At 48.8% G+C, this 27895-nt stretch overlaps 1 protein-coding gene across 1 annotated transcript in view; it reads right to left on the bottom strand.

Moving 5' to 3' along the window:
- INSC (INSC spindle orientation adaptor protein) overlaps nucleotides 1-27895 on the bottom strand; it is a 65992-nt gene that overhangs the window by 15702 nt on the left and 22395 nt on the right. Inside the window, exons 6-7 of the mRNA XM_070472869.1 lie at nucleotides 9536-9707; nucleotides 4017-4195 (exon numbers count right to left, since the gene is read on the bottom strand). Coding sequence (XP_070328970.1) covers nucleotides 4017-4195; nucleotides 9536-9707 — 351 coding nt within the window. The remainder of the gene's footprint in view (nucleotides 1-4016; nucleotides 4196-9535; nucleotides 9708-27895) is intronic.

Genomic DNA, 27895 nt, shown 5'->3' with positions numbered 1-27895 from the left:
CCACATTTCCTGACTCCACTTCCGTGGACCCATCCCAATTGCTGGTTCTATCAGAGTTCCCTGGCCCAGTCACTACTGAGTATCACTTTGTTTCAAACTACTTTACAAGCATCATGCCACCTAATCATCACAATGACACAAGGAGGGAGGAAATACTAGTATCCCTATTTCACAGAGGGAATTGTGGCTCAGAGAAGTTAAGCAATTTGTCTAAGGTCATACAGCTAGGAAATGGAATCAGGATTTGAATTTAGGTCTGCCTGAACCCAAATCCTGTTACTGTTTCTACCATGTCATATATGTATGTGATAGGGCTGTATAAACTACAGAGAGCTTCTGCAATGCAAGTCAAAATTGTAATCCTCAGTAACTGGCATTTCTGACAAATGGACTCCTGATAATGATATTCCAAGAAGTGACAGCCCACTCCAGTATTCTTGCCTGGAAAAATCCCATGGAGAGAGGAGCCTGGTGGGCTACAGTCGACAGGGTCACAACACAGCTGAGAGAGTCAGACACGACTGAGCCACTGAGCATGCAGCCATGATAATGATACTCACAGCAAGGGCTCAGAAATGCTACAATATCCAGACACTCTAAAATGCCAACAGAGAGTGTATCTTCATGGAAAGTAAATATACCAGCACCCTTTACCTCTGTGAAAGCAATTCATCTCTAAAGGTTGCTGTGAGTTAGACAAGACAACCACATCCCTTTCACCCTAGATTGTCACAGCTTGAGAGGCAGGCAGAGGTGAGCCAGCCCTGTACCCACCCTATCGTCATGACTGTAGCTGGATGCCCTGGGGAGCGTGACCCCTAGAAAATACTTCCAGGGATGAAACACAGTCCACACAGATGGCTTGTTAGACACGGAGTGCTTCTGAATGTTAAGTGCACCCAGCCCCCCTCCATTAGCAGGGGTTGGTGGGCTGCAGATGGTGGTAGTGGAAGAACCCGGGCCCAGGCGGCCCTCAGCCCCATCCATACTCCAAGAGTGGGCAGAGGACAGGCAAACTCAGGCTGTCGCGGCTTCTGTGGGACAAGTTAAGTAGACTCAGTTTGCTGGGATGATGGAGGGGTTCTTGCTGAGGTGTTCAGAGAGAGATGGACAGATACAGTTGGAAGACCCAGAGGCTCTGCACGGCACTGGCGTCACTGGCAGACGCGTTACCGGAAGCCTCATGGGCATTTAATCTCCTAAGTGTTTCAGGAGGTGGTGAGCACTTCAGAGTCTAATTCATCTTCTTTGTCTTCATTACTGGGAGCCCTCAGATCACCTTAATCCTCCCTCTGCCACAGGGAAGAGCCATTTGTTTCTTTAATGGGTCCACTTTCACTAGCTAAGTGGTTGCTCAGAGTCAGGGCGGAAGGTGAGGCCGTCCTGAGGACAACAGAGAGGAGCCTGGCTCAGCTGTGGGGAGTTTAGAAGGGGTGGAGGTGGGGGTGTGGGGGAGACAGGGCATGGGGGGAAAGGGGGATGGGGAGACAGGGGATAGGGGAACACAGCTAGAAAATGTCAGAGATCAGATTCAGAAAGAAATGCCATCATCATAGAATCTGACCACATTCTCCATTCTCACCCCACTTGGAGCACCTCCTTCCTAGGAATCAGTGAGATTCCAAGAGGGAGCCTATCACTTCTCATGATGAAAAAGGGTCTGTGCACATAGAGCCACAGGATGCCTATGCTAGAAGAGACCATCCCCCTTTACAGATAAGGATGTTCCCCTCTAAAGGTGCCCCATTCAGGGCTGAGTACCACACACTCAAAGGCCAATCATAACAATCACATGGACAGAGGTTTTCATTTATTTAATACTTCCTATGTGCCAGGAATGGTACTAAAAGTTTGTATTAGTTTATTCAATTCTTATTTTACCTCTAGGAAATATGCAGTATTCAACCCCACTCACAGATGAGAAAAATGAGGCTCCAAGTGAATTGCCCAGTTATATGATTATACAGCAGAGAAGCTTTGAAGCCATGTCATCTGAACCCCTCACTCCTGTTATTTCTACCTTACTATTGGATCTTGTACGAGATGGCCAGAGTTGGCTACAGAAGAGGCACTTGAAAGGAAAGGGGGGTAACATCATGTCAGGTAGGTGAGAGACCCAGCAACTGGAGGCATCCAGCTGGAGAAGAGAAGAGGGGGAATAAGGCAGAGACACAGAGTTAGCCCTCCAGTACCCACCCCCACCCCAATAGCCGAGCACAGTGACTGCAAACGGCTGGCCCTGCCTCATCAGCCAAAGAGCCAAAAGCCGGCGCAGTGGGTCACCACTCAACCTATTTGCACTGTCTTACCTGACCTCTGTGGGGCTTTTCCAACTAAGAAGTGAGAGATTAAACTGGAAAGGAAGTCTAGAACTACATCATGCAATGCCTGGAAGGACAAAGCGAGGATTTTGGATAATTCGCTGTCTATGCTCTTCCTTATAACATCAAGTTTGAAAAATAATGATACTCATCACTTGTTAAGGACTTAGTAAGGACAAAGCATCGTATCAGGTCCTTTACATGTGTTTTATCTCTCTCACCCTCACAATGACTGTGCAAGGTAGACCAACACCCAAGAGGCTGTGACTTGCCCAAAGTCACCCACTTATGGTCCCAGACAAGATCGGCATTCAGTCTCTCTGACCCCATAGTTCCACTATTTCCTCTTCACTTTCAGAGATGGCAGCAGGTAAGAGTCAAAGACCAAGGTCTATGTCAGGCCAGGATTTAGTGTTGGCTATTGTCAACCCTATGATATGGGGGATACTCTCTAAAGCCTCAATATTCTTATCCGTAAAAGGGGGTAGATACTGCCAGCCTCACAGCATTAGTAGAACCCTCATATGCAAAGGCATTTATACTAGAGTTCTCTCTGAATGGGAATTTCTGTGGCTGCCCTTCCACAGGTGATTCTCAAGACAAGAAAGAACTGACGAAGTACCATCCTCTTCTTCCCTTTCATGTCCTAGGCAAGCATTTACAGAACGCATCAAGGGTGCCCACTCTGGGCTAGGGGCCTGAGAAATCCTGGGAAGTACAGAACATGGGACCATGCCCTCAGGGGCATAAACTGACACAAAATAACCGGAAAGGAATAAATATCACTGGAACAGTCAACACTGCATTGTGAGGTGTGGCCTTCAAAGAAAGGAGGATCCCAGAGATCCAGGGCGGTCTGGGAAGGGTTTCCCAGAGTCACTGGGGTGGGAGCTGGCATGTGAAGTTGTGGCAGTTTTGACCAGGCAGCAAGGCTGGAAGAAACAGGTAGGACCGGGGAGATGGGACACAGACAGGAATGAGGTTAGAGGATCATTTGACATAGAGCTCAGGCACCTGGTGGGATTTACAGAGAACAAACACACACCAGATCCACCACCCCACCTCTGGTAGGGAAATGGGAAGCTGAATACAGCAGAGGTCGACCAGACAGACTCCCATAACCTCAGAGCACAAAGGCCCTTGAAAACTCCCTTCCTCAATATTTTCAAACATATATAGTAGCAACACCATTTTTCCCCAAACAAAACTTCTCATGGAACTCAAATATACAAAAAAAAAAAAAAGAGAGAGAAAGAGAGAGAAAACTGATAGAGGGGCTGAGGTCTAGAATCAAGGGTCTGCTCCAAGACCCTGTTTCATGGAGGCCAAGAAAGGAAGAAATTCACAGCAGGTACAAGATCAGATAGGCAGGCACCCACAAAGCTGGACCCAGACCTTTGGAGGAGGTCCAGGGACCTTCCCATGGTGTCTCTCTGCTCCTAGGATGGACAGATGGAGACGGAGGAAGGCCCTCTAGAGGCTGGGATGGGAAAGAGGGTGAGCAGTGGACTTGCAGAGATGCTCCAAGGGCACGAGGCATGTGGAGGACACATTCCCTCACCTTCCCCGAGAACACGACTAAAAGCACTGACTGTGTGCTGCAGACCATGCTGACTCCAGAACTTAAGCCCTGGCCCCCTGCCCTCCACCCTCACGCTTACAGGTTCCCGGTGTGGTTCCCCCTGCGCGGCTCACCTGGTCCCTGGTATATGGCGTGTCTACTCTCTGTTTGTCGCTGCAGGCCTCCAGGAGGACGCGGATGGCATTCAGCTGCAGGAGCATCTCACAGGCCATCGTGTCAAAGAAGGTGATGTTGGCAAGGGCTGCCGAGGCCAGCAGGAAGACTTCCCCAGACGAGGCCTCTTGGCACAGTTCTAGATGGTAAAGAGGAAGAAAACAGCTTCACTGCCAAGCGCTTTCATATCAGTTACCTCATCTGGTTCCCACAATAGCTCTGGGAGAAATTTTGGAAAGCTGTTACAATTTCCATTTTATAGATGAAAAAAAAAGTAGTTACTGGAGAGGGAATTGTATCTTTCTATATTAGTTGCAGCACTGGCATTTGCAACCTGATGCGTGCATTCTAATTACTCCTTCACCCAACAAGTACCTACTGAGTGAACACTGTGTACTGGGCACTCTCGTGTCTTCAGATGGGCTGGTGAACACAGCAGATCAGATATTTGCCCCTGTTAACCTTACATCCTAAAAGAATTGATTCCTTCAAACTGTGGTGCTGCAGAAGACTTAAGAGTCCCTTGGACAGCAAGGAGATCAAACCAGTCAATCCTAAAGGAAATCAACCCTGAATATTCATTGGAAGGATTGATGCTAAAGCCGAAGTTCCAATACTTGGGCCACCTGTTGCAAAAAGCTGACCCACTGGAAAAGACCCTGATGCTGGGAAAGATTGAGGGCAGGAGGAGAAGTGGGTGACAAAGAATAAGATGGTTGGATGGCATCACTGACTCAATGGACATGAGTTTGAGCAAACTCCAGGAGATGGTGAAGGACAGGGGAGCCTGGTGTGCTACAGTTCATGGGATCACGAAGAGTTGGATATGACTTAGTGACTAAACAACAACTGGACAAGAGAAAACAAACTTTTTAAAAGTTGATATAAATAACTGCAAAGTCTAATAAATATGAGGGAGGAAATAAACAAGCGCTAAGACGAGAATTAGCACTCGTCTTAGAGGCCCATTGGGTGAGTAAGAAAGGTCTCCCTGAGAAAGTGACTTTCCTGCTGAGACCTCGGGGGAAAATGAACAAGTCATGAGACTATGTGGGGGGAAAGAGCATTTTCCAAGCCAAAAGAACAGCATGTGCAAAGGCCCTGGGGCAGGAAAGAACTCCTAGTCCATGTGTATTTCTAGTAACGTACACTAGACTGCTGCTAAATTAGCCTTGAGGGAGAAGCTGAAGTTAAAATATAAAGACACTGCTTTTCCAGCTATCATCAGCACAGTTTCAGGATTTCCTCTGGGTCCCAGCCAGGATCACCTGGCTGCATAGAAGTCCTACACCATGTCCCTGAATGTCAGGCTCTTTCTCACTGATCCTTGGAGCCATAACCCAATCCTAACCATGTCCCCCCACCTACCATCTGTAATTGTACTAAAGGTTCTTTGGGGCTTCCCTGGTGGCTCAGCTGGTAAAGAATCTGCCTGCAATGTGGGAGACCTGGGTTCAATCCCTGGGTTGGGAAGATCCCCTGGAGAAGGGAAAATGCAATGCAGGAGACCCCAGTTCACTTCGTGTGTCGTGAGGATCCACTGGAGAAGGGATAGGCTACCACTCCAGTATTCTTGGGTTTCCCTTGTGGCTCAGCTGGTAAAGAATCTGCCTGCACTGTGGGAGACCTGGGTTCAATCCCTGGGTTGAGAAGATCCCCTGGAGAAGGGAAAAGCTACCCACTCCAGTATTCTGGCAGGTTCTTTAAGGAAGAGAGGGCCACCCCAACCTGCACCCCTCCACCACCTAACACATTCCCCCATGGGCTCCTGCCTTGGAGAAGGCATAAAGGGGTCCATGGTGCTGCCCATCCATCCAAATGGACCCGACTTCTGACCCTCAGTTACAATATGACCACTAATCAAGGGGCTTCCTGGGTCCACATCCCCTCCTACTGATAGTACCTCTATGAAAGTACAGGAAAAGAAGCCATACTGGGAAGAGTTGAGTGTGTTCTATCCTGCTCTCTAGTTCTTGCTTCCAAAAGAATCTACTTTTAGGTTCTGATATTAGAACTGGCACCTCTTGGCACCTTCTAGTGAAAGCAGTTTCTGTCCCCTGCCTATATAGGGACAGAAAATAGCATTAGTTGAACCCCCTGCAGTGTGCTTTACACAATGCCATTAATTTCTGAGCACCTTTAGGGCAGAAAGTAGTTGCCTCCATTTACAATGTAGAAGCTGAGACTCAGAGAAGCTAGTAGCAGTAGCCACCTCTGATCAAGTGTTTATTCTGTGCCAGGCCCTGCTGTGCACTCTTTATCTCACTAATTCATTCCATCCTCACAACAATCCAACTTTTTATGACAATTTTATAGACGAAGGAACAGAGGACTCAAATGTTCAATGATTTTCCCAAAACTGTGGAATTGAGGGTTGATGGTAATCTAGGGGGTTCTAGAATCAAATCCAAGTCTGCCTGACCCCAAACTCCCCACTCTTTCTATGTTCTAGGCTGCCTCTTGTCTCCAGGCTTCTTTGCTTCAATTCCAGTGATGCTACTGCAGATCTTGTTTCATTTTTATCCAGAGGGCAATGCCTACCCTCTGAGCACTACCCACTGAGCACTGCTCCCCACAGCCCAGGTGTGACCACTACAAGACCTACATCTTGATCTAACCTCCCTGGGCTGCACATTAGCCAAGGAATTAAGAACTCTATCTTTGGAGGGACTGATGCTGAAAAGTATTGGCCAAAGTCCAATACTTTGGCCACCTGATGCGAGGAGATAACTCATTGGAAAAGACTCTGATGCTGAGAAAGACTGAAGGCAGGAAGAGAAGGGGACGACAGAGGAAGGTCGGATGGCATCACTGACTCAATGAACATGAGTTTGAGCAAACTCCAGGAGATGGTAAAGGACAGAGAAGCCTGGTGAACTGCAGTCCATGAAGTCAACGAAGAGTCGGACATGACTGAGCAAGCGACTGAACAAGAGCAACAAATAAGAAGTCTATGACCACCCCCTTTACAATGATGGCTTTATCTTCTGATTTGGGGGGAACTAGTAGGGTCAGCCCTTCCAGGCCCCCTGCCTGTGTCCTGGGTTTGGGGTGCAATCACACAACCCATAGCCCACTTTGCTACAATTTCTTCTATTCCAAATACCCACCTCATTCTTACACCATCACCATTGCTGCAGACATAGCAATTATTAACACAACCATCTAAGTGCCTTTTAATTTTGATGCACATTTATTTGAGCTACAGGATCTGTCACCTGGGATGTGTTAGAAAGATTAAATTGAGAATCCCAGTGACTCATTTATAAATGTTTCCAGGGAATGGCAAGAAATTGGAGGACTATTTCCCACCAAAGAACAGAGCCCTGGCTACCTGCCCAGAAGATACATCCCATCTGCTGACTCTCAGAGCCGACTCCACAATGTATCTTCATCAGGGCAAAATAAATAAGGAAACTCTTCTCTGGGGAGAAATCCAGACCAGGCGAAGAAGCTGGCATAGACACATGGCAAAAGTGAAAGGTCACTTAGAATATATATGTTTTGATTTATTATTTGCTATCATTTATAGACTGGGAGATTTTCTATAAAACTTAGAATTTTTGTCTTTTTAAAAAATTGCTCTTTCCTATATGGCAATAATCAACCAGAGTTTATCAGTGATTGCCTCTCTTTATTCACTGCACATGCTTTTAAATTCAGTACAGGACTCATATCTCCTTATTTTCTTCTTCCATCTGGCCTCTTCACCTCATTTATGTTTCCTGCCAAGCTCTGGTACATGATTGAGCATGACACCCCTTGCAGAAGTGAATCTGGAGATCAAACCAGTCAATCCTAAAGGAAATCAACCCGGACTATTCATTGGAAGGAAGGACTGATGCTGAAGCTGAAGCTCTAATACTTTGACTACCTGGTGCGAGCAGCCAATTCATTGGAAAAGACCCTGATGCTGGGAAAGATTGAGAGCAGGAGGAGAAGGACATGACAGAGGATGAGATGGTTGGATGATTCAGTGGATGATGAATTTGAACAAACTCCGGGAGATAGTGAAGGACAGGGAAGCCTGGTGTGTTGCAGTCCATGGGGTCAAAAAGAGTCGGACACAACTGAGCGAATGAACAACAACATCCACTGCACATGCTTTTAAATTCAATACAGGACTCAAAATCTCCTTATTTTCTTCTTCCACCTGGACTCTTCACCTCATTTATGTTTCCTGCCTGGCTCTGGTGCATGACTGAGTACCACACCCTTGGCAGAAGGTAATTCTAACACTGTTACGTGATCTTGGGAAAGTTTCTCACCTGCTTTGGGCCTAGGCTTCTTCTCTTTAGGGTGGGCATGATTTCTTGAGTTCCCTCCAGCCAAGGCTTTTCAACAGCTGGCTTCTGTATTTTCTCAACTTTGAATCAATGTGGATATTTAACAAGTTGATTTCTCCCACCCTGGCCTGGAGGTGTCATGACCAGAGAAACTAGAATCAGCCATTAAGTCAACTCTACCTAAGACCTCCTGAGTGCAAAGTACTTACAGATCTGAAAATTCTAAAGCTAGGAGAACCCTTGGGAGAAATGGGTCCTTACAGCTTGTTTCCTACAATAGGAATACCATAAAGGGAGCTTTGCAATGCAATATGGCAAGTGAGGGGCGGAATCCCAGACAGCCTGCCCAGGGCTACCGGTCAAGAGCTCTCTGTCAGGTGGATGAATCAAAGACAAAAATCCAAGCCCAAGTGCTGACACCAGCCCTACCTTATCTGATGAAATCAATTTTCATTGTTTCAGTAAGATACAGATATAGAGACAGTGACAGAGAGAGGGGTTGAAATAGAAATACAGAATGGCACCAACACTTAAAGGTTGTGGTTTGCAAAACAAATTTCCTGAGGACTGCTCTCCAGGTGAGTTCTTCTAGTTCCTGCAGTTTTGCGGAAACAGTATAGTCTGGATATCAGGCTCTGATGCTCCTGCCAGGAGCACACACGTCTGAATAGGGGACCCTAGAAGAGTCGAAGCTCTCAGGGCCCCAGGGAGCAAGGCCAGGCTGGGGCTGCAGGCAGCAGGTGGGGAATGGCTGCTCTCTGAAAAGCCACTTGTCCCCAGGCATTGCTGCCACACTTCCCAGGTACCACAGGTGGGAGATTTTGGGAACAAAGCCCATCAGAGTGTCTCTGGCCAAGGATCTGAGCCTCAACATTGGAGTCCCCATGCTTCCCTGGGGCGTGTCCCGGTCTCCACTCAGAAAGGCCAATTAATCCTAGCCTGAAAAAAGAAAAAGAAAAAAAAAACTCCTAGCCTGAACTCAAGTCAGTGCTTGAAGCTTCTCAGAGGGCTGCAAGCTTTGTAATAGAAGACTTGACAACAGACCTCTTTCAAGTCTGACTCTGATCCTTAACCGCTGGGATCTGGGCACATGTGATCTCTGTGGAGGGGTTGTGAGGGGTGCAGTGAGGGGGCCCAGGGCGCCTTTTCTGAAGACAACCGTGACAAGGCCCCCGTCACCCCGGATGACTCACTAACAAGAGCTGTCACGATCTCCTCCATGCTCTCCAGGAAGCTGCTGAGGTGCTGGGTGAAGGGCAGGTGTGGGGAGGTGACCTGGGCCACCACGGCTGCAGCCTCGGCCCGCGTGGCCTCCGAGTGGCTGTCGTCGGTCAAAATGTCAGCCAAGCACAGCACGCCATCCACCTGCAAGCAGAGAGACAGCACATGAGTGTGATAATAATGAAACAGGGACTTGGGGGCTTATCCTTTGGCTCCAGAGAGATGAGTGGCTTCCCATGGGCTTCTAAGATAATAAGCATCAGCAGGCGTCCAGGCGCTAGGCCAGGGCGTCCACCACAGCGAGCTCTAGCAGAAAGAACAGTCCCTTAGGAATCTCACACCCCTAAGCGCCCCTCCCTGCTCCCTCCTGCTCAGTCACCCATTTTCTGAGACTCTGTGTCCTCATCCACCAACACGGTGTGAGGAGTTAAAGAGATGAAGCAGGAGATGCTGGATAGATGCTTGACAGATGTTGGCTCCCTCCTCCCCTCCTTGGGTCAGCAGCAGGCTGAGCTCAGCGTCCTTTTCCCCAATCTTGTCCTCTACCATCTTCCCCCAAGAGGCCTTGTTCTCTCTGCCCCACCAGAGAGAAGCAAACCTGGGCACAGTGGACCTGAATGCCAGGGAAAGATGTCAACCCCCCGAGTTCTGCTCCAGTCGGACCTGCTCTTGGCACTGTAACTGCATGAGAGCCTAATATATGCCCGCTACCACTGAGCAAGTGTTATTACACCATTAATCCTCATAACCGCCTTCCGAGGTCAGTGCTATGATACACAGCGCATGTGTTATTATATCATTCATCCTTTTAATAACCTTCTGAGGTCAGTGTTATCATTATCTTCGATTTAAAGATGAAGAAACTGAGACACACAAAGGTTCATTGACTTACCCCCGATCACAGACTTTAAAACCAGTTGCTTTGGGATTTGAACCAAAATGGCTTAGCCTCAAAGCCCACGGTTTTGACAAGGTATCAAGCTGTGCTGCCTTCTGAGAAGGGACACCTGAGCTCAGCCTCCAGCAAGGGCAAGCAGGTGAGACTTGTTCAGAGAAAAGGTGGCAGGAACTTGCCAAGGTCAGCTCAACAATACTCCTCAGATGACCCAGGACAGCCGCCTGCCTGGGGACCCTGCCATCAAGGGCCAGGGAGACCTTCCCTTGGTTCAGGGTCAGGGCGGGGAGGGGCAAGGCAGGGACAGAGGCAGGGTGAGGTGAGGTGAGGTGAGGAGAAGCCCGCGCAGCTGCCTCGGGCCTGGGCTCCTGTCCCCACACCATTACTTCCTGCCACTCAGCTTCAGCCACTCTCCAGGGGCTGCATTTAGTCTGACTAATTACCCAGTCATGTTCTAGGCCTCCCTTAAATGCTCCTGGGAGCCCTAAGGGCCATTAGCAGTGAAAGCCTTTGGCAATCTCAGACTCAAAAGAGACAAATGTGGAAACAGGAGCCTGGGGAACGGTCTGCAATAAACCTCACCTGGATGTGCTCAATAAAAGAGCAAACAGCGGCTGGCAGGCCCCGCAGGACTGGGCTCCTGCCAGGTGTTTGACTCACAGGCCCTCTGGGAGAGACCTCACCTGGGCCCAGGGAAGGAACAGGGGCTGCTCTGGGCCTAGAAACAGGAAGCCACCCTCTTACTGCAACCTAAGACACCTCTTAAGCTTATCTGGTTCCTCGCCTCCCTGCTCCCAGCACCATCCAAGGCTAGAGAGCAACAGGGTCTCCAGTGGGGGGCGCTCTCAGCCAGTCCAACCCCCTAATCTCATCTTGGATGCCCATGGAGTTGCATCTCAGCCCCAGCTGGGAATGCTGGTCAGGCCCAAACTAGATTCAGACCTAATCCCCAGCACATTGAGGGAGACGGGCCAATCTGAACACACTACAGAGGTCAGGGAATGGACGGTCCCCAAGCCCACTCACCAGCCCGGACTCCCACTTGGCAAACCCTCTGAGCACAGCCTCCCTGAGCGCATGCCAAGTGCCAGGCTGTGTACTTGAGCAGAGAGGCAGGGGCAAGTGACTCATCCACAAAAGACCATTGTACAACCTGACTTCCGGGAAGACCTCCCGGAAGCCACTCTGACATAAGGCCCGCACCCCAGGTCGGGGAGGGAGACCCTCTTCAGAGCTCACATCTAGGCAGATCTACCATCATGACAGCATGTATAACTGGATCTCACAGATTCCTGACCCCTGGAAAGTGACCCTGAATTGTTGAGTGGGTCAATTCCCTAGGCTTCTGGCTCTGATGCCACTGACTGGCCATGTGGCCTCCTGCTGGCAAGTGGCCACCAACCAAAATTGATCTCCATATCCATCACCATCTCAGCAACTTCAGTCTAGCCCAGCTCATCATTAGGAGTCCCTGAAGGGCCCCGACCACTGGGCTGTGGGCTTCCCAGTGTCTGAACCAATTCCTCTAGTCTCAGAAAATGCACAGCCTCTGGAGTCACACCTAGCTGTTCTGAGTCCTGCCTCCATACTTACTAGCTGGACGATTTTGGTACTACTTTGAGCCTTTAATTTGTGTGTATATATATGTGTATATATACATATATATACGAAAATGAAAGTCGCTCAGTCATGTCCGACTCTTTGTGACTCCATGGACTGCACCCCACTAGGCTCTGGAATTCTCCAGGCGAGAATACTGGAGTGGGTAGCCATTTCCTTCCCCAAGAGGATCGAACCCAGGCCTTCTGCATTGCAGGCAGATTCTTTACCATCTGAGCCACCAGGGAAGTGCTATATATATACAATATATATAAATATATATATACAAAATGGATAAAACCCAAAGGGACTGAAATCTGGATTAACTAAGAGGATGCACATGCAGTGCCTGCCACATGGTGGCACCATTATCCCATTTTATCCCCACCTAGCAGTTACAGTCATCTCTCCTAGACTCGGGCCCTGAGTCCTTTCACTTTCCCTACCCTGGCTTAGGCCTCCCACCTGGACTTCTCTCCAGGGCTCCTTTCTGCAGGCTCCTCTGAGCTTGTGACCCCGTGGGCAACCTCAGCTCTGTGGACTGGGGCCTACAAGTTTTCTCATTTGCTTGACAACCTTGGATCATGCAGGCCAGAACTAGAATTTTGCGAAGGTCAGTGACTCCTGCATTAATTCCTGACCAGGAACAATAAGATGAACAATTACATTCTTCAGAAGGGAACTGAGAGAAAAAGTACCATCCATGCATCTCTAAAGTTCAACAAACAGTAACTGAGCATCTACACTGTGACCGATGCTGAACTAGGCAGACTGATACAGAGATGAATCGGAACAAATAAAAGATGAAGAAACAGAGAGATACAGAAATCAAAGAGAAACAGGGGTGGGAGAGGGAGAAGCGGAAAGAGAGAGGTCATACACTTAAAAGGATTTGGGAACTTGACTGGTGCAAAGCCCAGCCTCTCCATTCCTCTCTTCTTTGGCCTTTTTAATCACCTCCCCATGCTGAGAACTCTCTCCATCTGGGCCTCTCCTCTTCCTGGGCCTCCACGATACCCACTTTGGGGCCCATCTCCTCCTAGCTAACTGCTTCTTAACCCCAGATTTTGCCGTCAACCCACTCTGGACCACGTCAGCAACACCTCTCAAACTCAAGTGACCTTGAGGGCTCCTTTCTGCAGGCTCCTCTGAGCTTGTGACCCCGTGGGCAACCTCAGCTCTGTGGACTGGGGCCTACAAGTTTTCTCATTTGCTTGACAACCTTGGATCGTGCAGGCCAGAACTAGAATTTTGTGAAGGTCAGTGACTCCTGCATTAAGTTTTCTCATTTGCTTGACTCACCATACGAGCTGTCAAACCTAGCCCTCCAGCTCTGACCTCCTTTCCCAAGATCCACATACACATTTCCAACCTGCTACGGGGTCTCTTTATGTTCAATTCCAAAACTAATTTTCCCAGATATTTCATAGACAACTCAAACCCAGTTCACTTACAGCTGAAGCGTTCATCTTCCCTGCCTTCCCTCCTCATCCCTCTCAGACCCAGGTGAGAAATCCCCTCCTCTGTGAACATGCACCCTCCTCCCCCAGTCAGAAGATCTCTGTCCTCCACACACTCTGGTCTGCCCACAGCTAGAACACTTACTATGCTGGCTCGTGTGTGCTAACTTGCTTCAGTTATGTCTAACTCTCTGTGACCCTATGGGCTGTAGCCCGCCAAGCTCCTCTGTCCATGGGATGCTCTAGGCAAGAATACTGGAGTGGGTTGCCATTTCCTTCTCCAGGGGATCTTTCTGACCCAGAGATCGAACCTGAATCTCCCGTGCCTCCTGCACTGGCAGGCGGATTCTTTACCACTGAGCCACCTGGGAAGTCCTACCGTGTTGGTAAATGCCTAGTTTACATGCCCATCCCTGCACTAGATCTGAGCAGCTCGGAGCGGCTCCTGCACTGAATCTTCTCTGGTGTCTAGTAGGCAGCTGACGCCTGACCAGCAACCTCAGCTGTGTGAAGTGTGGGCTGAATGATCAGGAAACAGAGGCCCAGGGAAGGGAAGAGACTGCTCAGACCACGAAGCAAGGTGATACCACGGCCGAGACTCCCATCCTGGTTCCCCCTCTCCTGGCCCTGTGGCCCATCTGTGGGGCCTTTGACACGGGCAGCAAAGGAAGAGGCTGGTGAGAGGGCCAGGTCAGCCGGAGCTTTCCAACTCAGCTCATGTGGTGGGCCCGGGAGCAGCCCAGCATGAGACCAGCTCCCTCCAACACTGGTCCCATTTCTGAAGAGCCTCCATCCCCAAACACCCACTTCCCACCCTCAGTCGTGAACTGAATGATGCCAAGAGAACAATCTAATCAAAGCACTTTCACATCCCTAAACAGATTGCTGCTGGAAGCACTTAGAGGTAATTAGCTTTTACGTACAGTGGGATGGGCTGGTCCTGGTGACAAGCTTTCCTCATGGGAGGGCATTCAAGTGATGCTGAGGATGCTCTGGCCTGGTCACTACTTGGGTTGTAGGACTGATGCACCCTGAATCTGGATGAAGAGGGGACAAGGCAGACTGTGAAAGTCTCCCTGGGAGGCGGGAGAAGGAGTGTGGAAACCATGCCCTTGAGAAATCCAAATGTACTGTAAACATCACATCCGATTTATGAGCAATGTCCTCCTACTGACCTTCGGAAAAGTAGCAGCAGTGGCATTTCGGTGAATATCTAAGGGACACAGGCTAGTATACAAAGGCCCATCATCAAAGGCCCATCATGTATCACTGGTGCTTGCCTACTACTTTCTAACTCCTTTTTGCATGTTTCATTTTTAGGGGAAGTCAGGTGTTGCTTGTTGTAACAGATCAACAGAATCATGTGAAAGCAGCGATAACAGCTATGGGGTGGAAGGGGAGCATGACCTAAAGACTGCCCCGAATTTCTTCCTTCACCTTTCTGTCCACTTGGACACAAGAAGCCTGCAGAAAAAAAACAAAAGACAAGTGGGAACCACAAAGAACTTGGAATCCTGCTCATCGATGGATCTGCATATCCAATGTACAGCCAAAGGGAAAATCCAATCACAGTCAGAGAGGGAAGCAGGGTCACATCCAAGGAAGCAAGGTCAAGTGCAGGCCAAGGGACAGGGCAAAGTATTTGGTGGAATAATTGAGCCCACGGGCCAGAAGCAGGATCTGAATGTGGGATATAAACCAGATGAGGGCAAAGTTCAGGACAACGTCTATGAAAAAAGTAAGGGGTTAAAGGCTTACTTTATAAAATAACATGTTTAAGTAGTGGTGGGAGAGCTGGGAGCCCAATAGAAAGTTACAGAAAGTAAAACACACCTTCAGGAGGATAATATAATCTTCCTCCCAAATGAACATACCCAGACCCCACTCAACCTCTTTTACTCTTTCAAACAAGAATCTTCGATTAAAAGTCAAGTGCCAAATCAGACAAAAACAAATATGAGTATGAAATAGGGAATGGAACAGTGGATGAAAGGGATTATATAACCAGTTTGGCAGCCAAGTCAGTGATAAAGAGGTGAATTATTGAGGTGGAAAGAAATCAAGAATTAAATCACTTAAGAATATAAATAAAAAATAATTTCCCCATCGAGCAAGTGATTTTCCTTAAAGCAGACTGTTGAAAAGATGCTCTGGAGGCATTTGGTAGTGGAAGGAGTGGAGTTTGTGAGAAGGTTTCAAAGGTCATTAAGAAAAAGTTCATTTCCCTTTGGGTGAAGGTTGCTAGGCATGTGCTGATATGAAAACACCAAGTTTTCCATAAAGCACTCCTGGCACAGCTGGAATATCAATTGTACCAAAGTACTTCTAGATTAATGGTCATTTGCCTGGTTCTCAGATGATTAGAATCATATGTGTAATTGTTATAACACTAATGCCTGCACTTCACCACCAGAAATGCTGATTTAGCTGGTCTGGGATGGAGTCCTGTCATCAATATTCTTAAGCTTCCTCAAGTGACCCTAGCAGAAATCCTGGGTTCAGCCCAGTCTTCTAGAGGTAGCGATGGTACAGTGGGAGTGGCACAAACCTAGGAGTAAGAAAAAGCCTGGGTTCACAACTCAACGGTGTTAACTGCTGACATGGTGAAATGAGCAAGTTATTCATCTTTTCTAAGCCTCAGTAATCTAGTCCTTAAAATGATAATGCCACACTTAAGGAAAAAGTGAATGAATGTCAAAACTATTCCCCCTGAAATCTGTATCAAGACAGAGATAGCTATTATCACCACTGCTACTTAAAAGTTTCCAGTAGCTGTAGGTAATACAAGAGAAAGAAATTAAAAGGTATAATGACTCCAAAAGAGGAAGTGAAACTGTCATGATTTACAGATGACATGATTGTACCCCTGTGGCGCAGGTGGTAAAGACTGCCTGCCAATGCAAGAGACGCAAGAGACGTGGGTTCAATCCCTGGATTGGGAAGATGCCCTGGAGAAGGGAATGGCAACCCACTCCAATATTCTTACCAGGGAAATTCCATGGACAGAGGAGCCTGGTGGGCTACAGTCCATGGAGTCACAAAAGAGTCAGACATGACTGAGCACTCACTTCTTCAATGTACATAATCCAAATCTGTATAAAATCCCAAAGAATCTACACACCACTAAAATTAATAAGTGAATTCAGCAAGATCATTAGATACAGTATTCAAAATTGTATCTTCTATATATTACTAATAATTAGAGAATAAAAATTCAAATACACATTAGCATAAAAACATATCTAGAAATAAATCTTCAAAATGTGGAAGATATCAATACTAAAAACTCTAAACATTGCTGAGAGAGAGTAGCCAGATATACTACATTTATTGACCAGAATACCCTATACTGTCTAAAATGTCAACTTTCCCTGAATTTATTTACAAATTTAAAGAAATTTCAATCAAAATCTCTGCAGGTATCTTTGGAGAAAGTAACAAGTTGATTCTAAAATATATATAGAAAAGCAAAAAACTTAGAATTACCAGGAAAGTCTTAAACAAGAACAATATTAGAGGATCTATACTACCAAATATGAAAAATTGTTTAGATTATAGGGACTCAGCCAAGGCCATATTGGTATAAGGATGGACAAAAAGACTAATTGAACAGAAAAATAGTCCAAAAACAGACATACCTGTGTCATTACTTTACCTACAACAAAGGTACCATTTTAATTCAGTGGTGAAAAACATTATCTTTTTGGTAAATGGTGCTGACTCCATTGGATATCATCTGGAAAAACGCTGAATCTTGAACATCAAAAAAATTTAATTTAAAATAGACCATTGAACTAAATGTGAAAGGTAAAATAATAAAGCTCCTAGAAGAGAATATAGGAGACTCTTTTCATGATTCGGGGGAACATAAACCTTTTTTAAATGGAGACAAGAAACACTAACTATAAAAGAAAAGGTCAATAAATTGGCCTTTATCAAAGTTAATTTCTATCCATCTGAAGACACATTAAGAAAATGAAAAAGCAAACCACGGACTGAGAATATGTATTCTTAATACACATATCTGACAAAGGCTTTTATGTAGAATACATATTTCTAAGCTTATAAATCAATAAGAAAAAGGCAATTCATTTTTTTTATGGGCAAAAGTCTCAAATAGACATTTCACAGAAGAGAACCAAAGGTCAGTGAGTGCTCAGTCACTTCACTCATGTCCAACAATCTGCAACCCCATGAACTGTAGCTTGCCACGCTCCTCTGTCCACGGAACTCTCCAGGTAAGAATCCTGGAGTGGCTTCCCATTTCCTTCTCCAGGGAAGCTTCCCAACCCAAGGACCGAACCCGAGTCTCCTGCACTGCAGGTGGGGTCTTTACCATGAAGCCACCGTGGAAGCCCTTGGTCTCGCATGTACATACATATATTTATTTTATTACATATATTAATGTGTATAACATAATATACACAAGTCACAATTTTCTGCAGTATCACAAATACTGAAACCCATGGTCTGTTCTGCTTATAATACAGTGCTCTACTTTCACTGAAACAAAATTGTTAATCACACTTCAAAGGAAAATTTAACCCATAGAGGTACATGTCACGGCACAAACCAATTAAATGAAGCATTTATTCGAATTCCTTCCTGTCCAAAGGACAGGAAACAGTTTAAGATAATTTAGTAAAAACCAAAAGTTGGGGAATTTCCTGGCAGTCCAGTGGTTAGGACTCCAGGCTTTTACTGCCTGGAGCGAGGGTTCAAACCCTGGTCAGGGAACTAAGATGCCACAAAATCACAAGCCACATGATGCAGCCAAAGAGACAACAATAAAAAATTCCTCTCCCTCAGCCCCTAAAATAATTCAGTTTTTCCAATGATAGGTCAATGACCTAAATAATAATGGTATAGAATGGAGTAATGAAAACAATCTCCTCTTAGTATGCTAGATATGCAAACTGGCAGATATAATTGGCCCAACAAAAGTTTGAAGCTTGCATTAAAAATGGACAGAAGGCATTGTCCATGAATTTTATGAACAGGTAAATGGAAACATAGGATCAGTGGGCCTTTTAAGAGCTGCCATCTGAAGACACTACCTTTTCTGGGTTGAAAAGCTACATTAAATGCTTGAAATGATATGGAAAAATTGCTCAAAAGTATTAGTTGTCAGTGAGATGAAAATTAAAATGACCATGAGAGATCACTATATGCCCAAGCAGGCCAGGAGCAGGGCACTGCAGGTCCAGTTACCACAAGGCTTCAGATTAATTATTTGTATTTTTTATTTTTTTTGCTGCACCACACAGTATATGGGATCTTAGCTCCCCAGCCAGGATCAAACCCACACCCCCTGCAGTGGAAGTGCAGAATCTTAACCACTGGAATTCCCAAACTAATTATTTGTACTTTGAAAGCAGCCCAAGGAGAATGAAACCCTCCTTGGAGACTGTGTTCACTACCTGTGTGGGTCTCCCCATTGCCCCTTCCTCCCTTATCCTGTGTCTCCTCCTCTTTCTTTTACCCCCCCCCCCCCCCATCTCTGTCTCCGTGGGTGACCAGATGACCCACCACCTGCTGCCGGGTGCATCCTGGCTCCCCTCCACCTCTGTGCTGTTGGTGCCAGGCTGTTCCCGGGAAATGGGTCCTCCCATGTCAAATTCTGCCCGCAAACCTGCACACTCTGTCTTCCCTCGGTCTTCTGTCTCTGCTGCAGCAGCTTCCTTCCCCTGCTGGCCTCTGAACTGGCACTGGCCCCGCTCCAGAAGCCAAGGGGAAGCCGTGACGGTACAGGCCCCAGCTGGGCACCCCGTCCAGGGTCCTGAGCAGCCCTCGCTTCCCTGCGGCACAACTTCCCTCCTCCCCGACACAAGCATCATGCTCACATCTGACTTCAGATGGGCAGATTCCCTGCTCACACTAGATTACTTGGGGGTACAGACGGGAAATGCACTTTACTGATGTTCTACCCTGCCGAGCTTACTGCCCCTCACCCACCACACACACACTCACACACACACACACACACACACACACACACGGTTCTCAGGCACAGGCCTCCACCTATGAACTCACAAGGAGAGGTGCCCAGCTCTCTTCTGATGACACACACTGGCCGCAGAGAAGAAGCACCAGAACCCCCAGTCCAGCCAGCTCAACACCTTCTAAGTTGTGTTCACACGTTCATCTTCCAAGATCACTTCATCGGGCACACGATACCAGCAGAACAGATACTCCACTCAGCGAATGAGATACTCCACCAAGGCTTATGGGGATTAGGAAAGTTCCCTGTGGCTCCCCAGCAAACCAGTAGCAAAGGAGGAGCTGGCCCCAGGCTCTCCGCACTATTGCCAGTCTGGGGACAGGGTCTGTTTGCAGACTCCAGAGCTTGGGCTCAGAGTGACAGGAGGGAGAGAAACGGAGAGGAGAGGAAGCTGGAACTAACTACTCAGGCCAGATGGTACAAAAAGGGGCTCAGGGCAAATCCCATAGAAAGATTTTCAGCCAGTCCATCCTTGCTAAGGGACCTACATCTTCACTCCCACACCCCACCCCACGCAGGGGCCCAGAACTACTCACAGGCTGTATCCACACGAAGTCAGGCAGCCAGCCTTCTGGCCGCAGCCCTGCTGCTAACAGTGGGAGCCTGGGATGCAGGAACTTTGCCCCTCTGAGTCTCTGTCCTGCCATTAGCAATGGAAGGAGGCACCAGAACTCTTCCAACTGTATTTATTCATCCATGCAGCAAAAATTATTCATCTTTGTGTGCAAGCCACTTCCCTAATGGACCAAAAAGTGGGCGAGATAGAGTCTGCTGGTGAGGAAGCTTAGACAGTGCTCTGAGGTCAGGGGTGTAGGTCACGCTCCCAGGGGAGCACCAATATGAGCTCCAAGAGGGAGGAGGGCTGCCAGGAAGGCCGTTCAGAGATGGGCATCGACCGACATTAGCAAGTACTGAACCACTCCACTAGGACAGCCTCACCTAGGCAGGTGCTCCAGGCAAGGAAGCCCTGAGAATGGTTAGTGGAAGAATTTGATAAGAAGGGGAAAACAGCTTGCAGTTATGGTATGTTGACTCATTTTGTTCTCATCATCTGCAAGGCAGGGATTATCACTGCACTTTGCGTATGATGGCACAGGTCTGGAGCAGGGCAAAGTCAGCACATAGTGAGTGGGCGGAATGTCAGACATTGAACTGGGTCTGCGTGTTGGAGGGGCAATGTGCTGAACATGGGTTGCTCAGAGGGCTCCTTTAGTACTGGGCTTGGGGTGTGGGGTGGGGGGCAGGGGTGGATTTTATGCAGTGAGAACTAGGGGGTTTAGGAAGGATTCTGCTCCAGGAAGGCATAGGACAAGCACTGTGAAAGACTGTAAGTTGGAGACATGTTAGATCACAAGGGGGCATCCCTAGTAGGTCAGACTGTAAAGAATCTGCCTGCAATTCAGAAGACCTGGGTTTGATCCCTGGGCCAGGAAGATCTCCTGGAAAAGGGAATGGCTACCCACTACTCTAGTATTGTTGCCTGGAGAATACCATGGACAGAGGAGCCTAGCCGTCCTCAGCGTTGCAGAGTCAGATACAACTGAGCAACTAACACTAGATTACAAGATGTATCTCCAAACTCCCCTGGGGAGGAACTTGCTTTAGTAGAAAGAAGACTCTATTGACTTGAATTTGCAAATCAGGCCACATTGAGGACACGTCGTGGCCCTGACCACTGGTTCAGACCAGTTTTGCCAAGTAGAGAAGACAGCCCAGGGCCGCGCGTCAGAGGCAGCTGCCGCTCTTGTCCACCAGGTGGCGCTGTTGCACAGCGCATGGGGGCCGCCGAGGCCCGACCGAGCTGAGCCTGCCCTACTGCCGCGCGCACGACTGAGGCTGCCCTCTTAAGCTCAGGTTTGGGGTGCGGTGCAGACCCGGGGCCAGCAGGGGCCTTCTTCTGTCTGGACAATACTGGCCCCTACCTAATCTCTGAGTGAATCTCAAAGGGACAGGCAGGGGGAGCAGGGCAGAGTCCCTATTCTATCCCGTCCCCACATCCTTGGGGTTTCCCAGATGGCTCAGATGCTTCCCTGATGGCTGCCTGCAGTGCAGAGACCCGGGTTCAGGCCCTGGGTTGGGAAAATTCCCTGCAGAAAGAAATGGCAACCCACTCCAGTATTCTTGCCTGGAAAATTCCATGGACGGAGAAGCCTGGCAGGCTACAGTCCATGGGGTCGCAAAGAGTCAGACATGACACTGCCTCTGCCAGTGTCTTTATGCATTGCAGCCTCAACTTTCCCTTCTGTAAAATGGGCATAACCATCTCTGTGTGCCTTTCCTGTAAAATGACTGTGTGGATCAAATGAGCAAAAGGATGAGAAAAACTGGTTAATTTTTTTTAGATGTGACTTATTTTCTAACCATCTGCAGCCCTACAAAAAGCAGGCAGTGGAAGGAAGCTCCTGTAAGATGGCAGCTGGAGAGACAGAGCCTCCCCACCCAGTTCCCTCCTGCCCAGGGTTTCTGGGTACGGGCCTCTCTGTCTCCAGCCTGGCCCTTCAGATGTCAGGGCATCTCAATCCCAAGAAGCTGCCCCAGGAAACGGAGTGAGGGAGCTGCGTGGAGACGGGCAGCAGTGTCCCCATCCCTCATCACTGATGCTTCTCTTCTTAGACTTGAAGTTGAGCCCTCCTTCCCTCCCCACTGTTCATCTTTAATTTCTCCATCGATTTTCATTAAACTCTCTTCTTGGCTCCAACACAGGATGAACTCCGTATTTGAAAAAATGAAATAAGAGGGAGGGGGGAATAAAAGAAATCTCTTTCGAAAGTAAGATTGTCTCTGGTATCACGGCTGGAAGAGGCAATTACCAGAACTCTCATGGAGGTTGTCTCAGGCCATTTGAGCACTGGGCTTGGAGAGACCCCTATGGCCCGAGACTCTAGGTTCCTGCCCCACAGCCCCAGCCCCTCATCTGGACCCCAGGCCCCAGCCTGACTCTAGTCCCCACCCACCTCCAACCCCATCTTGGTCCCTAGCCCTGTCCAACCCCAGCCTCTGCACCAGCGGTGCCCTGACCATCTCATTAGCCAATCAGAACACTGGAAATCTGCCAGGGTCACTGTAAAACCCCAGGACTCAGGATTCCTGGGGGTGTTGCAGGGTTTCCCCAGACTAACCCAAAAAGGTGAAGACAAACAGGCCAGGAAAGAAGGAAGGGACACAGACAAAGGCGAGTTCTGCCTCCACGCAGGCCCCACTCACACTGCTGCATCACCTCACCATGGCAACCCCATAAAGAGGAAACAGATTCAGAGAGGAGTCGCTTGCTCTCTAGCCCCCTTGCAGCCTCCCCACAGACTGGCAGTCCTCCCCTTGGTGACGCCAGCCCACCGTCCCAGCTCTAGTCCTCCCCAAGGCTGCCCTGGCCAGTCCAGGTGGGTTGGGTCACCCGATAACCAGACGGAGTTGGGTCCATCTGCTCTCACCGGACCATGTGGCCTTGGGGCCCTCACTCTCTCTTTGGCCCTCATTTTTCTTCATCCCATCTTCTCCAAAGTGAGTCCCAGAGAACGCTGCCTTCTCTTCTGGGCGCCCCCAATTCACTGAGCTCCTAAAAGGCTCAGAGCCCCACTGGCCTAGCTGCAGATTCCCTCTACTGAGGCCACTTTCGGGGCTCCGCCTTGGTCCTCTGGGCCAGCTCCACCGCCTCCTGCCGCTGCCATCACCAGCCCCCCAGACACAGGTGAAGCCACTGGCCTGTGGCTTCCGATGGCCATGGGGCCGCCCTGTGGCCAACCCAGGTGGGAGGCAGGGAACAGTTCCTTGTCTCTCCCCCCAGAGCCCGGCACAGGGACTGGGGAGTGAGGGGTGACTGCTGAGGGCACACGGGAGGGAGGACAGACTTCCCGAAACCCGCTGCCCCAGGGCGAACAGGATGAACCTTCAGACCCTTCAGACACCTCTGGAGAGGACTTCGGTGTGTCTTGACATCTTGCGGCTCCACACCTGCTCAGGAATCCCCATGCCTGCCCCCTTTTCCAGACCAATACCCAGAGCCTGGTTCCCTGGGAGCCACTGCTCTGAGGTGCCAACCTCAAAAGGGCCAGCTCTTCCCAGGGTCACAGAGTATAAAGAACTGGGCTTTGGAAACCAGCCAGGCTTTGAATCCAAACTCCACATTCATGAGTTGAGTCTCAGTTTCCTCCCCTGTAAAATGGAGAGGTTGTGGGAACTTGTGTTCCGCACTTCTGCTCACTATGCACGGGGCAGCATCTTTGGCCTTGCTAACCCTTCCTGCTGACAGGCCAGCCCTCCCTTCTCCACCAAACCATCATCTCCCTGAGGCCACTGATGTCCAAAACCCCAGCAACTGGAATTACCTGCACCACAATCATAACAGCTACCATTTATTCAGTGCCTAGTGGGAGCCAGGAACCACACTGCTGTGCACGTATTCATCTCTGATGGCCCTGGGAGGTAGAGTTCATCGTGCACATTTGATAGATGAAAAAACTGCACCTCTGAGAAGTTAAATAACTTGCCCAGGGAAATGTGTCCAAGTTCGTAGGTGGACAAGCCTGGATTCACATCCAGAAGAGCCCGACTCTCAGAGGCCACAGTTTCCCCAGCAGGCTGGACAGTTCACAACAAACGTGTGATGACAGAATGAGTTAGTAGCAGGATGAGATGGTGATGGACTGAGTGGGCGAGCAAGGAAGCAAGTGACTTGAAAGTAAGTGAACGGCTGGATGACAGAGAAAGAAGCAGCAGATGATTAAGTGAGTCTATGGCCATGTGAATGCCTCAAGCCCGACAGAGCTTGAGCATCACACAGCAGGGCTGAGGATGGATGGGGCGCCTGGTGACCTGATAGACTCACACTCTGCCAGGGTCTGCATGACTTAATGAACCGCTCCAAGGTGGTGGGAAGGGGAGGGGGTAGGTAGCTGCAGACAAAGAAGGATTTCACCAAATTTAGTGCGTTTCTTGTGGCAATTAATTACAGGAGCCTCGGGGAGGAGGTGAGGCCAGTAAATCAGGGGAGGCTGAGGCTGTGACATTACCTAAGGAAGGTATGAGCTGTGCCTGGTGAGTGGGCAGTGGGCGAGAGCCCACGGGCACCTGCTGTCCACTTATGCCTCCACCCAGCCTGTTGTGCTGTGGCTTCTGTGATCCAGCCCATCCCCAGACTTCTTTACCTTCCACCCTAAACATGGACAGTGGCAACCTCACCGGAGTGTTTGAGGCCAGCACTCAGCACCCAGATCACAGACTGTGAGCGGGACCTGGGGGAGAAGCAGGTGACCCAGGACCCCCTGGGCATCTCTAGAATGTCTCACAGCTTTGGAAACAGTGTGATGTGGAGCAAAGGAGCACGGACCTTGGCCTCACGCACTGGAGCTGAGTCCTGGATGGGCACAGTGGTTCGCAACCCAGTCTGGCTCCAGCTCATCTCATCAGTTCACGTTCAGTCGCTCAGTCATGTCTGACTCTTTGTGATCCTGGATCAAATGACCACCAGGCAACCTATTAGCTGTGTGCCCTTGAGCAAGTTGCTTCACTTCTCTGAGTCTTCCTTCCTTCTACAAATGACATGGATGATAACAGCACTGATGGGTTACTGATTAAGTGACACCATGAAAGGAATGGTCTGGCCAGTGCTTGCATAAAACAAGTACTCAATAAATGTTAACTACTGTGTTTTTCTGGAGAAGGAAATGACAACCCACTCCAGTACCCTTGCCTGGGAAATCCCATGGACGAAGGAGCCTGATAGGCTACAGTCCATGAGGTTGCAAAGAGTTGGACATGACTGAGCAACTTCACTTTCACTTTCACTGTCTTTTTAGCCATGGCCATGATGTCCTTAGATAGGTTAGGGGTGGATAAACATTTTCTGTAGAGGGCCAGGTGGTAAATATTTTTGACTGCATGTTCTCTTGCAATTATCCAATTATGCTGTTGTAGGGAAACCAGACATTTATAACACCTAAATGAAGGAGCCTGGCAGTGTTCCATTAAAACTTTATGGATCAAAAATTTGAACTTCACACAATTTTCACATGACATCAAATGTTATTCCTCTCATATTTTTATTATCATTTAAAAATGACTTAACTCATGGACTGTACATGCCAAAAACAACAGGCTGACTTTGGCCCACAGGTTGTAACTTGCCACCCCATGAACTAGAGCACAAACTCTAAGAGGACCAGGGTGGTTGTCTGTTTTGTTCACTGCTATGCTCCCAACACATAAAAGAGTGCCTGGCAAACAGCAGACGGTTGATAAAAGTTTGCTGAATGAATGAATGATGAGCTGTGTGATTCTGTGCACTTCATAACGCCGGGCCTTGGTTTCTTTATCTGTGTAATAGGTATGCTTGCACGTTCAAGGTAAGCATCAAATGAAGTTAAGCTGTCCATGGAGACACTTGGCAAGCTGGGACTGCAGAGCTGTAGTTGCAGTTTCTGACCACAAGGGGGCTCCTTTCTGACACGCCTCCGTCCTGCCCACTGCCTGGCACAGCATTGTTTCACAAGTATCTGTGTATGGAAAGGAATCTGAGCTGGAGGAGGAGGAAGCCCAGAGAGGGTGACTTTCTCCTGTGCAAGTTAGGGGAGGGGGAAGACTAGGACACTGGCCAGAAACAGCAAGGTGGCCTGGCTTTAGCTAAAGGAATTTTTTTTTGGGGGGGGGGGGGGTGTTCTGAGAGTATCTATTAAACCAGTGAGTCACTGATACTGACTGAGCATTAGGCAAGCAGACAGGATCCAAATCCTAGCTCCAAAACTCACTACGTGATTTTAGGTGAGTCACTTATACTGGCTGAGACACAGTTCCTTGTCTTTAAGATGAAGATAGGAAGAGCGTTCACCTCAGGAGGCCCCGGAACCTTAATGAAGAGCTGCATGTAAGGGGCGAGGGCAGAACTGGCTGCCCAGTGATCCCGCAGGCACTCAACACTCCCCCCATCCTCTTGCTTGGTGGGTTGGGGTCCGACTCCCAGGCCAGAGGCCCATCTGGTCTGGGAAAGACACGTTTTCGCTTTCTGGCTTGGGAACCGCACAGGAAGGCGGAAGGAAAGACTGCCCCCAGCCTTCCTAGCGGCACACGTTTCACTCTAAACAGAAAAGTTCTGCTGTTTTTCTTTCCTGGATGGAAGTTTTCCTGCTGCTCTGCAAACTCATAAGCCAAGAAATCCACTGCTTTTGGAGGACTGGCGAGTCCAGTCCCTTCTGCTTTCTTCCCTTCCTCTTTCTGCCAACCAGCATGAAAGAAGATGAGAAACAAACCCATCTGGCCATTTTCCACTCTCTAAGGAGGAAGATTTTATGGGAGAAGAGATTATTCAGCACATGAAGCTGGACATGCTCAATGCATTTTCTTTACAGAGTCTGTCTGGCCACTGCCTCTGCTCCTTTTTGCCACCTAAGCAAGCACACAAATACAAAAGCTTCTGAACCCACGGGAAGGAAACACTCTGTCCAGAGGGCTGGCCTTCGCTCCTTCACCACTTTGCTGTGTGACCCCAGACAAATGACTTGCCCATTCTGAGTCACAGCCTTCTCATCTGTAAAATGAGTAGATTGCCCATGAACACTCCATCTTCAGCTAAAAGCACCCCAGAGCCCATGACCCTGTGACCCTGTCCCATTATCTGAGCCAATTTGGAAAGAGGCAGGGTAGAATGTAAAACAACCATCAGTCTAGGAGTCCACACAGTGAAAAAGCTGAGGGGAGGGTGGGGGTTTCCTGGGCAGCCAGGACCAGACTGTGAGCAGGGATGCAGTGGAAGGGAAGCAGTTTCCTTGCCCCATCCCCATTTAGACCAAGCTACGAGAACAGGCTCAAGATACCTACCCCCAACCCTGCAGATATGGCAACTGTCACCAGGACATACCACGACTTTCCACCTCTCTTCCATAAAAATAATTTCAACATCTTTCCTTGAAACATTGAAAAATCCCCAAGTGTCAGCCGTAGCCTCCCAACCCTCCTGCTAAAATCCCTGAGGAGCCATGTGCAGGCTTGGACCCACTCGGACCAAGAGGGAGAAGCAGACTCAGCCCTACCACCTGGGGGCGTGAGGGTGGGGAGGCGGGTGGCTGGAACCTGTTACGTTGCCCTAGGTTGGCCTGGTAACTGGGACTGCCAGGTCACCCCATATCTCCAACCCCAGACACCCCGGCTGTGGTGACCCACCATGCCCTTGGACTCAAGTGTCCTTTTCCCTTACCCTAGCCCTCTTGGGGGGACGCCCACCTGCCTGCCCAGGCATCCACGCACACCCTGCTCCTGCCTATCCTGTCCCCCAAGAAACTGGATCCTCTTCTCTTCATTCCAGGGACCTGCCACGAGGGAAGGACCAACCGCCCTCAACCTCGACGGCCCTCCCCATCTGACTTGTCTGCCCCCTGCGGTGTTCCACCCC

The sequence above is a fragment of the Odocoileus virginianus genome, chromosome 10, assembly GCF_023699985.2.
Source record: "Odocoileus virginianus isolate 20LAN1187 ecotype Illinois chromosome 10, Ovbor_1.2, whole genome shotgun sequence".
In the NCBI taxonomy this organism is placed as follows: domain Eukaryota; kingdom Metazoa; phylum Chordata; class Mammalia; order Artiodactyla; family Cervidae; genus Odocoileus; species Odocoileus virginianus.
Note: the sequence above shows the minus strand (reverse complement) of the source record. Positions and strands in the feature narration are given on the sequence as shown.